We start from the raw sequence: 15,265 nt of genomic DNA, 5'->3' as shown, positions 1-15,265 counted from the left end.
TATTTGCCCACTCTTCTTTGCTGAACTTTCAATGGGGTTTAGGTCTGGACTCTGACTAGGCCTTGCAAAGGCATTCAGCTTTTTCTCCTTCAACCACTATGTGGTCATTTTTGCTGTGTGCTTTGGGTCATTGACATGTTGGAAGGTAAACCTTCTTCCCATTGACAACTTTCTGGCAAAGGGCAGCAGATTTCCCTCAAGAATTTACCAATATTTTGCCCCATACTTTTTTTTTTTCTATCCTGACAAGTGCTCCAGAGGAACACCCCCATAACAGGATATTACCACCACAATTGTGTTAATTGGATGGTGAGCTGTATTGGATTTCTGCCAGACGTATCGTTTGGTGTTGAGGCCAAATAATTCAAATTAAGACCATAACACCTTTTTTCATGTGGCCTCAGAATCTTCAAGGTGTGTTTTGGCAAAGCTCAGTCACCACTGTATGTGGTCTCTTGAGGAGTGGCTTTTTTCTTGCAACCCTCCCATACAAGCCACAATTGTGGAGAATTTGTGATATTGTTGTCACATGCACACAATGACCACTCTTTGTCAAATTCCTGCAACTGCTTCAGGCCGGGTTCACACTAGTCCGACAAACGCTCCGACATTGGGAGCTCATGTCGCATGACGTGTGAAAATCAATGTTTCTCTATGGGAGCTGTCTTAACTGGTCCGACACATGTCGGAGCGACTTTGCAGATGCTCCCTGTACTATTTTGGTCCGACTTTGATCCTACTTCCCCCCCATTGAAGTCGGATCAAAGTCGGACCGCAGTCTTGCACGCTCCGACTTTGGCATGCGACTTGTACTCTGCTGATCTTGAGGGGGAACTCCACGCCAAATTTTAACAAAAAAAAAAACAAAAAAAACTGCATGGGTTCCCCCTCCAAGAGCATACCAGGCCCATGGGTCTAGTGCAGATTTAAAGGGGAACCCCTACGCCGAAAAAAACGACGTGGGGGTCCCCCCCAAGATCCATACCGGACCTGTATCCGAGCAGCAGCCCGGATGGTCAGGAAACGGGATGGGGACGAGCGAGCGCCCCCCCCCCCTCCTTAACCGTGCCAGGCAGCATGCCCTCAACATGAGGAAGTAGGTGCTCTGGCAAGCACCCTCCCCCCATGTTGATGAGGACAGGGCCTCTTCCCGACAACACTGGCCATTGGTTGTCGGGGTCTGCGGATGGGGGGCTTATCGGAATCTGGGAGCCCCCTTTAACAAGGGGGCCACCAGATACCGGCCCCCCACCCTAGGTGAATGAGTATGGGGTATATCGTACCCCTACCCATTCACCTGGGGGAAAAGTGTTAAAAAAAAAAAAAAAAAAAAAAAAAAAACACACTCCCTGGGTCTTTTTCCGTCTTCTCCGCTCTCCCGGGGTCTTTTTCCGTCTTCTCCGCTCTCCCCGGTTCTTCTCCCCTTCTGCCAGGCCGCGCTGCCGCCATCTTCTTTGTAGCGGCAGCGGCCAGCCCGGTCTTCCTCGTCGCCTTCTTCCCTTTTCTTCTGGTGTTGACTCGACGCTCCCCCCCGCTGTAATGCCGGGTGGGGGACCAATTTATATAGGCCTCTTATGACGTCACAGTCCCAGAATGCTCCCGGTGGTATATATATATATATATATATATATATATATATATATATATATATATATATATATATATATATATATATATATATATATATATATATATATATATATATATATATATATATATATATATACACACATACATACATACACACACACACACACACACACACTGGGATATTTTTTTTTTTTAACCAAAAATATGTAGCAGAATAAATATTGGTCTGAATTAATGAGGAATTCCGATTTCTTACATTATATTGGATATGTTTTACAGCAGAAAGTAAAAAATATTGTTTTTTCAAAATTGGTCAGCCTTTTTTTGTTTATAGCACAAAAAATAAAAACTGCAAAAGGTGATCAAATACCACCAAAAGGAAAATTTATTTGTGGGAAAAAAAGGACATCAATTTTATTTGGGGACAGTGTCGCACGACCACGCAATGGTCAGTTAAAAGTGGATGTAAACCCCAAAATTTTGAGAATAAGATTTCCTATCATCTGTGCCCAGTCTTGCCACACATAGTTAATCCAGCTCTGAGCAATCCACTTTTATTGTTCAGTGAAAATTAACAGACTTCCAGATAAAAACATGTCTAAATAAAAAGTCCTTACCGCCCCCTTGCTTCGAGTGACAGGGTTTTTACATATCTTGTGCACTAGCTTGGACACATGCACATTCCTGGATGTTTATCATAATATGGGGGGTGATCCACAGTTCATTGTGAGAGGTAATGCATGTCACTCGAAGCAAGGGGACGGAAAGGACTTTTTATTTAGACAGGTTTTTATCTGGAAATCTGTTAATTTTCACTGAACAATAAAAGAAGATTGTTCAGAGCTGGATTAACTCTGTGTGGCAAGACTGGGCACAGATGATAGGAAATCTTATTCTCTACATTGTGACATCCACTTTAAAGTAACGCAGTGCCATATCACAAAAAATGGTCTGGTCATTAAGGGGGTAAAACCTTCCGGGCTGAAGTGGTTAAAAATAAACATGCTATATTTACCTGCTTTGTAGTGTATTTGCACAGAACAGCCCAGATCCTCCTCTTGGGTCAGTCATCGGCACTCCTGGCCGCTCCTTTCTGTTGAGTGCCCCCACAACAAGCAGCTTTCTATGATAGGGGCACCCGAGCCAAGCCGCAGCTTTGTGTGTCCAGACACGGAGATGCGGTTTGGCCCCACCCCCTCTCTCTCCTGATTGGCTTACCAACTTTGACAGTAGTGGGAGCCAATGCCGCCGCTGCTGCTGTTTCTGCCAATCAGGAGGGAGAGTCCCGGACGGCCGAGGCATTCGTGCACATAGCTGGATAGAGATGAGGCCAAGTATTAGGGGGGTTGCTACACACAGTAGTTTTTTTTTATCTTAATGCATAGAATGCATTAAGACAAAAACCGTCTGCCTTCACAATCAATAAAATAAAAATGTAGATCTGATCCGGATGCACGCATGTTTTAACTAGTTTTTGATGCGTTTCTGGATGCATTTCACAGTAGTGGGGTCCGTTATGATTTTGATGCATTTTTTTATGCTTTTTACTGTGTTCCAGTACAAATCTGTGCTGAAAAAAAAGGCAGCAAGTTGTACCTTTTTGTTCTAGAACAGAAAAGCATTGGAACACACTGCACTGGTGGGAACTATGCCATTAAAACCCATATAACCTACCTTCCATTTGTTCTTGATGCAGAAAAAAAAAAAAAACACTGCATGTGAACATTGTGCAAGTGACCTTGCAATAATTGTCACCACAATGCAAATAGTAAATAAACTTGAATGTGTTTTGGGAACACCTTACCTTTGTAGCTGCCTGATGAGCTGATTCAAAGCTTCTTGCAGTGGAGTCTGGTCTTCTACATGGAAATAAAAAAAAAATGAAAAAGTGATATACTTTAAATCCAAAAGGTCTGAGGTTCCAGTGCAGAGTTGCTTTAAAATATTAGCGCTATAAATATAAAGCACCTTAACACGATTGGGTCTGTATTCATCACTAAAACAGCAAAACACTTTACTAGGAACAGAGGCCCAGATTCTCAAAGGACTTACGACGGAGCAGCGCCATGTACGCCGTCGTAAATCCTAATCTGGGACGTCGTATCTATGCGACTGATTCTTAGAATCAGTTACGCATAGATATCCATTCGATCCGACAGGCGTAAGTCTCTTACACCGTCGGATCGTAACTGCAATTTTTTCCCCCCCGCTAGGTGGCGCTTCCGACGATTTTCACGTCGAGTATGCAAATTAGCTAGATACGCGAATTCCCGAACATACGCGCGGCCGACGCAGTAAAGTTACGACATTTACGTTAGGCTTTTCCCGGCGTAAAATTGGCCCTTGCTATATGAGGCGCAGCCAATGTTAAGTATGGCCGTCGTTCCCGCGTCGAAAATTTAAAAAAATTACGTTGTTTGTGCAAGTCGTCCGTGAATGGTGCTGGACGTAATTTACGTCCACGTCAAAACCAATGACGTCCTTGCGACGTCATTTAGAGCAATGTACGCTAGGATATTTTAGGGAAGGCGCATGCGCAGTTCGTCCGGCGCGGGGACGTGCTTCATTTAAATGAAACACGCCCCCTACCCGCCGAATTTGAATTCCGCTGGGTGATTTACGCTACGCCGCCGCAACTTTACACGCAAGTGCTTTGTGAATAAAGCACTTGCCTGAAAAACTTGCGGCGGCGTAACGTAAATGAGATACGTTTCGCCCGCACATTTTTGCGCCCATCTACGAGAATATGGCCCAGAGTCTGCACCAAACTGGACGAAGGGGGAGTACTATATGGTTGAGAATACTCCGGTTCTATAAGTGACTCACCTGTCGGCAGCACTGTGTAAAAGGGAAGCAAGATAATTCCTAGAGCACAGATGTGACCCTACAGTAGTGTTACAGTGGGTTGGACATTCCTGACCTTATTTGGATTTTTGCACACTATACAGGGCACATGGTTAATTATTCAGGCCTGACTGGCTGAATCCCATTTGGGGAGGGAAGATGTACATCACAACCATCATGTAGCACTACGTAGCAGACCCTGCATCTAATGAACAAAAATTAGGGGGGAGGTGATCGTGATCGATTACTCCTCCGCCTTGAGGCGTATTGGATATATACTTTAGGTACGGTACAACCTGGGGGACTTAACACTAATCTATCTCTCACATGTTTTATTGAGGATAGATGATAGTTTGCTTTTTTTCATTTATCATTTTTTCTCTCCCCGATCGTATATGACAACACACTGATATGTGTATATAGGTTTAACTGTATTCAGTAAGCATTTCTATTTATTGCCATTGTCTGGTTTTAGTGATACCCCAATGGGTATAATTCTATACCATGTACCTTTTTTTTTTCTTGGGTCCTTTTTTTCTACGTTGAAGGTGTAGTTATGCCACTTTTGCTCAACATGGCGGGCGACTATAGAGACCTAGGCTTTCTGTCAGGTCCCAGCAATATGAAATATATAGGCATTGACTGTTATAGCTTTTTTTGAGCATAGATGATTTTAGTCACTTTTGAAATCAGCCAGAGCATTTGGCGCGATAATTATGCGCAACGTTTTGCACTTGACAGCGTGTTGATCTCGGTATTTACACAATATTATTTTTTCCTCTTTCTTTTTAGGTGTTTTTTTTTGTATTTTATTGATTTTTTATTTTTATTTGTTTTGTTTATTTTATTATTATTCTTGTTATTTTTCATTTTTATTGTTATTTTTATTTTATTTCTTATATCTTTGTTTTTTTAATTTTATTTATTTAGTTTTATTTTTGTTTATACTTGTGTATTTTTATTCATATTAATTTTTATTCATATTACATTTTTAATTTTTTATAATTTTATCCTATATATATATCCCCTTTCTCTTATTTGGCATGTCTTTTTTCGTTTTTGTTCTTTCTTTCCGAGATAACCTTGCTCCACATTAGGTTTTGTTTTCCTTTGTTTTATTCCTCTCCTTTTCCTGGGCAGCAGCTTGCTTTCCAAGCCTCGCTGCCAGGTTTCCTCATGCCCATTGATTCGCTGAATGCGGCGCCTGTACGTCACTGGTTGCCGTGACAACCGCAGCATGCACGTTGGCGTCCTCCACGATCCACTGCGGTGTCCCGGGCGCATGCGCGTGACACGCGGCATAGTGCGATTGGTTGGAGGCGGCCCCATTGTGTCAAAACAACGGGACAGCAGGAGTAATCGGGGATTTATTTTGCTATAAGGGGGTTTATTTTATAATACCCCACACCACCGCATCCACACGGAGCCCACACGGACGAGTGCCATTGGGGATGCACTGATCACTCATGGGTGAGTGTTATTTGATCCACTAATTTTTTTCTGCCGATGCTGTATTATGTCACGTGGAGAGAGGGGAGGAGGAGTAGAAGGGGTAGGGTGTGTTTTATGTAATTTTCCACATGTTCCTATTGGTGGCTGTTCTTTATATATTTAATGGTGTTGCACTGATTTTGTATCACTTGCCGAAGAGGTCCTGCGCGGCCTCGAAACGTTGCAAATCCTTGTGATGTTTTCACTGCATTAAACTTTTGGACGTTTTGTACGATCCGTGGTGTGCTGGCGAATATGTTCGTACAATTGCTGTTCCAGTTCCCAGCTGGTGATCGCTTCAGCACCAATTTTTGCACTAATTGGCCGTTTCTCCAGGAAGGTGTGCGATTGGAATATTGACCAAAAATGAATGTCTGACGCCCATTTTTTTCACCTGGTAACCCTGTGAATAACACTTCCTGTCCCTGGGTGGCTATGCTCATTCTTCCACTGAATATATGGAGGAAGTCATTGCTGTATCCCAGGCTGAACTTAAAACATGTATTTTTCTCTTCATCTGCATTAGATGGGTTGGGAATTAGAGGTTTACAAAAAGGAAAACAACATTGTTTGTACGTTTGATTCAATTCACGGGGAGCAACATGGTACCTGCTGAAAATGTTAGCCCAAAAAGTGAAAGCTTTTTTGGGGTAAAGGACTGGTAAGCTGCAATGTGTTAAATGCATGCTGTCACAGAAGGGGGGAGAGGGCTCAGGGGATGCTTAGGAACATGTTACACCCTAAATATGGGTGCAACGTTCAACGTGTTCAAAGAGTTGAACCTAGACCTCAAGTTTAAAAACCCCCTTCTGAGGGACTGCGGAAGTGATTATCTGGCTGCAAAACCACTGCGACATTATCAACTGAGTAAACATTCAGCTTGGAAAATTTACATGAAATGTGTGTAAAACCCTCCAGCTCCCGCCAACATAAGCCTTACGTTGTTGGCAGCAAAAGGGTTCAACATATGCACACTGAAAACACACTACACTTTCCCCTGCTAACAAAGCACATGAGACTTTGCTTTCATCAGATATGTTCTTCCAAAAAATATACTATTTTTGGCTGTGGATTTGGGTGAATCATGAACTCAATGGCAGTCACGGTCTGCCTTCAAGAACTGCACAAATTGCATTTTTCCTAGAAAGTATCAGACTCACTTGACCCCTCTGATATACTATGAACCACAAATCAGTTAACACCTCAAGGGTGACATATAGCCAGATTATGGACTTCTGTTGTCAGAATGTATAACTGTATAAAGATTGAGAATGTTTTTATGGGTAGCGATAATAGTATCGTTCTTTACCTTCTGGTTTCAGTAGGGAAGAATCTTGAACAGATATTGCTGGTAAATCAGGTCTAAGTGGTGAATGAAGTGTATGTCCATTATCAGGGTCACTTTCACGTTGACTTTTGTCTTTCTTCTTCTTATCATCCTGGGAACACGAGATTGGAAAAAAAAATATATAGATTTTAAAAATTCTAACTTTTTTTTTTTTAGGATTTTGCAACATGGATAATAAAGTGGAACTTCACCCAAAAGGGGAAGTTCTGCTCTTCCTCCTTCTCCCCTCGGCCATCCTTGGATTATATTTTGGGAGGGTGTGTTTTGACAGGTACCCTCTCGGATTGTCTAGGCAATCCGAGCAGAAGTTACCCCACCCCCATCTTCAACCTTCTGGGACATGTGAGGGACCATTCACAAAACGCAGAGCAGCTCGTGCACAAGCAGTGGGCAGCTGTCTATGAAGTGGCAAGGAGTTCCAGCCAGCTGCCCACATTTATTATGCCATGGTTAGAAGACTAGTGAAGAAACCAGCTTGGGAGAGGACAGCACTGGATCCTTGGACAGGTAGGTTTCTGTCTAATGAAAGTCAGCACCTACAGTTTTTGTAGCTGCTGACTAAAGCTCCTTATTAAAAGGGATTATAAAATGTTTTTTTTAATTTTTTGCACAGAGCAGTCCTGATCCTCTTATTTGGTCCCTTGCTGGTGCTCTTGGCTCCTCCCCCCTACTAAATTCCCCCAATAGCAAACCTCTTGGCATTAGCGCACTCGAGCAGGCTCACTTCTAAGCTGCGCTCCTGTGAATGGACATGTCTATCCACACACAGAGCACAGCTCACCCACCTCCCTGCTCTCTGTCGCGCTGTCTCCTATGGAGAGATCTGATGAAAATGGACAGCATGTCCGTTTTCATCAGATCTCACCCGATTCAATCCGCCATGGGCGAATGGGGGCGTATCGCCATCCGTCTGATTTTAGCGAATCACATCGGATGTCCGCGGACATGTCTCCGCTGACATCTGACGCTCCATAGGACTGCATGGACAGCCGTTCAGGTCCGCCATCAAAACTGACAGGCGGACCTGAACGGTCTGACTGTGTAAAAGGGGCCTTATGTGGATGATGGCACTGCAATTAATTAAATAAAAAAAACACACACGTAATTTTTCCTAATCGATATACAGCTGTCACATGACCCAGATTTTTCCCAGCCTGGAACATAAGCAGGAGGAGCTTCTAGTCCTCTGCTGTAAACAAAATAAAAATAAAGCAATAATTAATATCAATAAACAGTGTTAAATTGTCATACAAATATATATTTGAAATTAAATCTTTATTTTGTCAAAATACCAGTCACCGGCTGTGTCACACCCTTTCAGCCTTGTCTTAGAATATGAGGGAGATGAAGCCTTCATCAATCTACATGTAATGTCCAGCCTCCATTGTGTTTGGTGGCTTAGTGGACATGGAGGAGGGAGGGGGAGGAAGGGAGTAGGCCATCATTTACCACTGCATATACGCCCACATGTGTGACTCTACAGTCACTTGGGCTGCTCAGATGTGATAGGGAGGAAATGCTCAGCATATAAATTCACTGAAAAAAAGGAACATGTGCAGACTTGCCAAATACATAGCTGAATTGGGGACATTAACAGAAGGTGGAGATAGAGAGCAGCAGGTTTTCTGCAGAATACAGAAAATAAATCTCATAGTGACTGAGTGAGTATGAACAGCATGTAATACAGAATTTGATCATTTATAATGTGTGTCTAGTGACACTTTAACCACTTCCCGCCCGGCCTATAGCAGAATGAGGCCGGAGAAGTTCTTCTATCATGACTGGGCTTCACATGACGTCCAGCAGGATAACAGCCGCCACTCGCCTGTGGGGCGTGCATCGCGGCGATCGGTGGTGCAGCATGTCAGTCTGACACACCGCTACACCGATCTCGGTAAAGCAGGGGGTCGACAATATCCGGGCGCCAGGTCGCAATTGCGACAAGAAATTGTGACCTGGTGCCCGCACCCGCCGGTAATTGAGGCCGCGGCTTTTCGGTCTACAAGGCCGCAAACTTAATTACCGGCCGCGCGGGGGAGCCTCTGACGAAGGCTCTTTACCACATGATCAGCCGTGTCCAATCACGGCTGACCACAGTGTTTTTGTTTTCAAAATTTTCAGTCTTTTTTCGTTTAGCAAAAAATAGCTGTCAAAGATTTTTTCTGGAGGAAGACTTTCTGCCCTTCAGTAATGTAGATATAACTGTACCAGAAACTCATCGGTCCTTCAGAGCCTGGGTCTTAATAGCCTAGCCATCAAACCCAGCAAATTTAAAGCAGGATGCACTATTTGCCCCTGAGACAGGACAGCAGGCTGGGCCAGCAGTGGCCAAGGACCGTCCACCAGGAATCTAAAATTACTGGCATTTTCTCCTCCCGGATCCTGCGCAAGAGGCGCAGAAGCAGCTGAACAGGTGGGGAAAAATGATTTGATCCACCTGCAGATTTTGTACGTTTGCCCACTTATAAAGAAATGAAGGGTCTAAATGTTTTATCATAGGTGTATTTTAACTGATAGACAGAATATCAACCAAAAAGCCAGAAAAAAAAAAAAAAAAGCACAGGATACAAATATTATAAATTTAAATTGCACCTCAGTGAGTAAAATAAGTATTTGATCCCCCAAGCAAAACATGACTTAGTATGTGGCAGAGAACCCCTTTTTTGGCAAGCACAGAGGTAAGTCGTTTCTTGGAGTTGGTTACCAGGTTTGCACACATCTAGAGATCAATTTGATATACTGATCCAAGTCCTCACTGAACAGGAGTTCCCCATGAAAGGAAAAACCTGCTAACAATTTTTAACAGGGCATATCTGCTGACCAGCTACTCAACCCATAGAACCCTACACTTGGTAACAGACACTAGAGCAAAAGGAGAAATGGAATCTTTCAGGGCATCTTCCTCAAAACAGAGTGTCCAGGGCAACTCTGTTAACCCCCCACTAGTGTCTGCCTCCGCATGTGATAGGCTCTTTTTTACCAACCACTTAAAGTGTCTGTAAACCTCAGACATGAAATATGAACAAAGCATATCCCTCTAAAGTATGTACTTGTCTCAATTAAAAGCAATAATGCTTAGTACACACAATCAAATTCGGGAAGACAAAAATCACTTTTGGAAGGGATCATATGATAACCTGATCGTTAGTACTCCAATTTCGAGAGCCAATCACAACAGTTCATGCAACAATATCCAAAGGGACAAGCACGAGAATTTTTCTCGGACAATAGAGCAAACGTTTTTCGTTTAATCAGTACATATTCGTCTGGAAAAAAAGAAATAAAAAAAAATTTGAAGCCCAAGACCACGCATGTTGCAAAGTCCAGTATGGGAAAAGAAAGAAAGTTTACCGCTCAGAGGTCCCAGAGAACTGCAAAGTGGAGTCCAAACACTTGGGTGCAGGCACTGCAATAGTATGCAAAAATGTATAAAAAAAGAACCGGGACGGCCGCACTCCAAAAATAAAAATGTGTTCCTTTTAATAAAAGCTGGTCACAACATGGATGTCACAGCAAAAAAATCTGGAAAAAGGGCCAACACGTTTCACACTCACCCTTTTTCCTGATTTTTTGCTGTGACAGCCATGTTGTGACCAGTTTTTATTAAAAGGAACAAATTTTTATTTTTGGAGTGCGGCCGTCCCGGTTCTTTCTTATACATTTTTGCAAGACCACGCATGCATTACATTACTTCCGAAGTTGTATTCTGTCGTATGAGAATTTTTGTAACCTCTAATTTCGATACGAGACTAGAATGCAGCAAAAAAAAAAAAAAAAAATAACATAAAAAAAAACCTTAGTTAGACTTACCGGTAACGGTATTTCTATGAGTCTTTCAGGACAGCACCTGGAGAGAGCGCAGCTCCACCCACTTCCCAGGAAACACTGCAGTCAATGCTATAACTTCCGCCCCCTTCCACCATGGCCTCAGTTGTTCACGAGTACCTCCGGCCACGCTGAAATTAGATAAGCAGAACATAGAAACTACACACATTAGCATATATATATTATCTTTAATAACAAAAGGGCGGGTTATCGGTGCTGTCCTGAAAGACTCATAGAAATACCGTTACCGGTAAGTCTAACTAAGGTTTTCTCACCTCGTCTTTCAGGACAGCACCTGGAGATGATAACCGAGTACTTACTCTAGGGTGGGACCACCGCTTGCAGGACCTTCCTGCCAAAAGACTGCTCTGACGCAGAGAGCAAATCCATCCTATAATGACGAGCGAAGGTGGAAAAGCTCGTCCACGTTGCAGCTTTACAGATGTGTTCTGGCGAAGCTCCAGCCCGTTCTGCCCAGGAAGTTGCTACCGCCCTAGTAGAATGGGCTACAACTCCCGGAGGGGGTTCCAAACCTTTAGCCTTGTATGCCTCATGGATAGCCATACGTAACCATCTAGCCAGAGTACTCTTGGAAGCCCCATGCTCTTTGCGGGATCCCGAAAACAGAACGAAAAGCGAATTCGCTTTTCTGAATTTACTAGAGACCTCTAGATAGCGTCTAATGCATCTCCTCACATCTAAGGAATGGAATTCTCTCTCCTTTGGACAAGAAGGAGCTGGACAAAAGGTAGGTAACACTATTTCCTGCGTCCTATGAAATACTGACACTACCTTCGGAAGAAAACCCGGATCAGTTCTTAATACTACCCTATCAGGGAAGATTGACAAAAAAGGCTCCAAAATGGAAAGCGCCTGAAGCTCGCTAACCCTCCTCGCTGAGGTGACCACTACCAAAAGCACCAATTTCAAAGTCAGAAACTTTAGAGGCGTCTACCAGTGGTTCGAAGGGTTTTTTAGTCAAACCCCCCAGGACCACTGATAAATCCCACTTGGGGAAAAATTTAAACGGGGAAGGCCTAGCCCTGGCTAAGGCCTTAAAAAATCTGATAACGTAGGGCTCTAGAGATAAACGTCTCTCTAGAAACACTGACAAAGCCGCCACCTGAGCCTTCAAGGTGCTGGCTGCCAGACCCTTATCCATACCGTCTTGTAAAAACTCCAAGACGGAAAATGTATTCAAAGGAGAACAATTTTTACCTTCACACCAAGAATTGAAAACCTTCCAAGTCTTGAAGTAGATGGCCCTCGTGACCTTTTTCCTGCTACTAAGTAGCGTATCCACCAAGCGTTTGGACAAACCCTTACTGCTAAGAATTAGCTCTTCAGTAACCAGGCCGTGAGTCTTAATCGACTCACGTCTGGATGAAGTAGAGGGCCCTGAAACAGTAAATCTTTTCTGACTGGCAGTACTCAGGGATCTTCTACTGCCAGTTCCAACAGACTCGAAAACCAAGGCCTCTTGGGCCAGTACGGGGCTATCAGGATCAGAGTAGTCTTCTCCTCCTGAAGCTTCCGTAACACTAAAGGAATGATCTGAACTGAGGGGAAGGCATAGCACAGGCGGAAGGGCCAGCGTTGGACTAACGCATCTAGACCCTCTGCCTGGTCCATTCTGTTGAGAGAAAAATAAGCCGGAACCTTGGCATTGGACTGGGACGCGAACAGGTCTATCTGAGGGGTTCCCCACCTGTTTACTAGCTCTTGGAAGACCTCCGGGCATAAACACCATTCTGATTCCAGAACCCTCGTCCGACTTAAAAAGTCTGCCAGAAGGTTTAGGCTGCCTTTTAGGTGTACTGCCGATAGGGATGCCAGGTTCACCTCTGCCCAGGACAGAGTCTGTAAGGCCAGACTGAGGAGTACCTTGCTTCTCGTGCCCCCCTGTCTGGAAACATACGCCACCGCTGTGGCGTTGTCTGACAGAATCTGGACGTGTTGGTCCAGAATCAGCTCCTGGAAGGCCCTTAGCCCTAACCAAATGGCCCTGAGTTCCCTCCAATTGGAGGACCTTCTGGACTCCTCCCTCGACTAGGATCCCTGTGTCATCTGCCCGTTCAGGTGAGCACCCCATCCCCACGAACTCGCGTCCATAGTTAGGACCCTTGTAGTGGGGAAGGACCAAGACAGGCCATAGGCGCAGATTTGCCTGGCCTCTCCACCACCAAAGTTTCCTTTTCACTGAAGAAGGAACTCTGAACCTTTTCTCTAGGGATTCCCCATGGGTCCAATTCTGAAGGATCGCCTGCTGTAGGTCCCTTGAATGGAGGCGAGCCCACTGCACCGCCGGAATGGCGGACGTGAGTAAGCCCATTGTGGACATGGCTGAGCGAACAGAAATCGGCACATTCGACTGAATTGTCTTCACCGCAGCCTGAACTTTCTCTATCTTTTCTTCTGGTAGAAAAAAACTTCCCCTGAACAGAGTCTATAGTGTATCCTAGAAAGACTATCCTCTGGGAGGGCACTAGATTTGACTTTCCTTTGTTCAGAATCCATCCGAGCCCTTCCAAATGAGCCTGAGTCCTCCTCAGGTCCAGGAGAAGCTGCTCCTCCGACTTGGCGAACACCAGGAGGTCGTCCAAGTATGGAATTATAGAAATCCCCCTGAGCCTTAGTGGTGCTAAGGCCTCTGCCACCACCTTTGAAAAGACTCTGGGAGAGGAGGAAAGGCCGAATGGGAGGGCTCTGAATTGGAAATGTCTCACTCCGCTCACTGTTCTGATGGCTAGGCGCAGATAGCGCTGGGAAGAAGTCTTGATCTGGACGTGCAAATATGCATCCCTTAAATCTATCAATGCTAGAAAGCACCCCAGAGGAAGAAGCTTTCTCACTGAGTAGATAGAATCCATGCGGAATCTCTTGTACCGGATAGCTAGATTCAGGACTTTTAGGTTTAAAATCAACCTGAATTTGCCTGACGGCTTTCTTACTAGAAATATATGGGAATAACAGCCCTCCCCCTGTTCTCTCTGGGGCACTGGCGTAATCACCCTCTGTTGGAGAAAATCTTCCACTAATGACAGCATTGCCCGCGATTTCTCCTGCTCCCTGGGCAATTGGGTCACATAAAACCGCGACGGTGGTCTTCCCGAGAACTCCAGTGCGTAGCCCTCTGCAATCAGTTTGAGGACATACGGACTGGACGTCGCCTCTGCCCACTGTGGAAGGAAGGCTTGGAGCCGACCTCCCACAGCCGGGAGACCGTCACTGGGGTTTGGCAGGCTGGCTGGGGGAGCAAAATAACACCCCAGGCTTCCCGCGGCCCCTCTGGGACCGCCAGGGTCTACCACCCTGGCCTCTTTGCGCATCCTTAGGACCCTTGGCTTGGAAAAAAGGACGAAAATTTTTCTTGGGCCCCGAATCCACCTTTTTTAAAGGAAGAGCCTTCTTTCTATCCGCCGTCCTATCCAGAACGGCGTCTAGCCCTGTGCCAAACACCAAGTCTCCTTCAAACGGTAACCCACACAGTTTAACCTTAGAGGCTGTGTCCCCCGGCCAGGTCTTAACCCATAAGGCCCTTCTGGTTGAATTTATCAACGCCGAGGATCTGGCGGAGAGCTTCACGGATTCAGCAGATGCATCCGCTATATAGCCTACCGCCTTCATAAGGACTGGAAAGGATTCCAAAAGCTCTCTACGAGAGGTCCCAGCCTCGATGTGACCTTTAAGCTGATCCAGCCAATGTTCAAGGTTTCTAGCCACAACAGTGGATGCCATAGCTGGCTTGAGATTAGTCAAGGTGGCATCCCAGGCTTTTTTGAGCAGGGTATCTGCTCTTTTATCAAGGGAATCTTTAAGGGTACCTGTATCCTCAAAGGCTAGGTCAGTATTGCGAGAAACTTTCGAGAATGCTGCATCCAGCTTAGGCTTTTTATTCCATACCTGCGTTGGATCTTCATCGAAAGGAAATCTCCTTTTCAGAGACCTAGAAAAGAAGGGTGCCTTCTCTGGGTCCTTCCATTCTCTCTTAATTGTCTCGGACAATACTTTATGTACCGGAAAGGTACGATGTTTTACCTCATCCAAGCCCTGGTACATCCTGTCATGCAAGGACAGCTGTGTCGCATCTTCCTTAATGTTTAGGGTAGAATGAATAGTCCTTAATAGGTCATCCACTTCCTCTAAGGATAGTTTATAGCGCGAGGA

General features: G+C 44.7%; 1 protein-coding gene across 2 annotated transcripts in view; it reads right to left on the bottom strand.

Annotated features, from left to right (window-relative positions):
• The window catches only part of BRD7 (bromodomain containing 7), a 64,773-nt gene that overhangs the window by 38,113 nt on the left and 11,395 nt on the right, over positions 1–15,265 (bottom strand). For both annotated transcript variants that reach the window (XM_040328711.1, XM_040328710.1), the window contains exons 4-5: positions 7,235–7,364; positions 3,395–3,449 (exon numbers count right to left, since the gene is read on the bottom strand). In XM_040328711.1, coding sequence (XP_040184645.1) covers positions 3,395–3,449; positions 7,235–7,364 — 185 coding nt within the window. The remainder of the gene's footprint in view (positions 1–3,394; positions 3,450–7,234; positions 7,365–15,265) is intronic.

This window comes from Rana temporaria, chromosome 11, assembly GCF_905171775.1.
Source record: "Rana temporaria chromosome 11, aRanTem1.1, whole genome shotgun sequence".
Classification (NCBI taxonomy): Eukaryota; Metazoa; Chordata; class Amphibia; order Anura; family Ranidae; genus Rana; species Rana temporaria.
The sequence above is the reverse complement of the archived record's forward strand: the minus strand, read 5'-3'. Positions and strand labels throughout refer to the sequence as shown.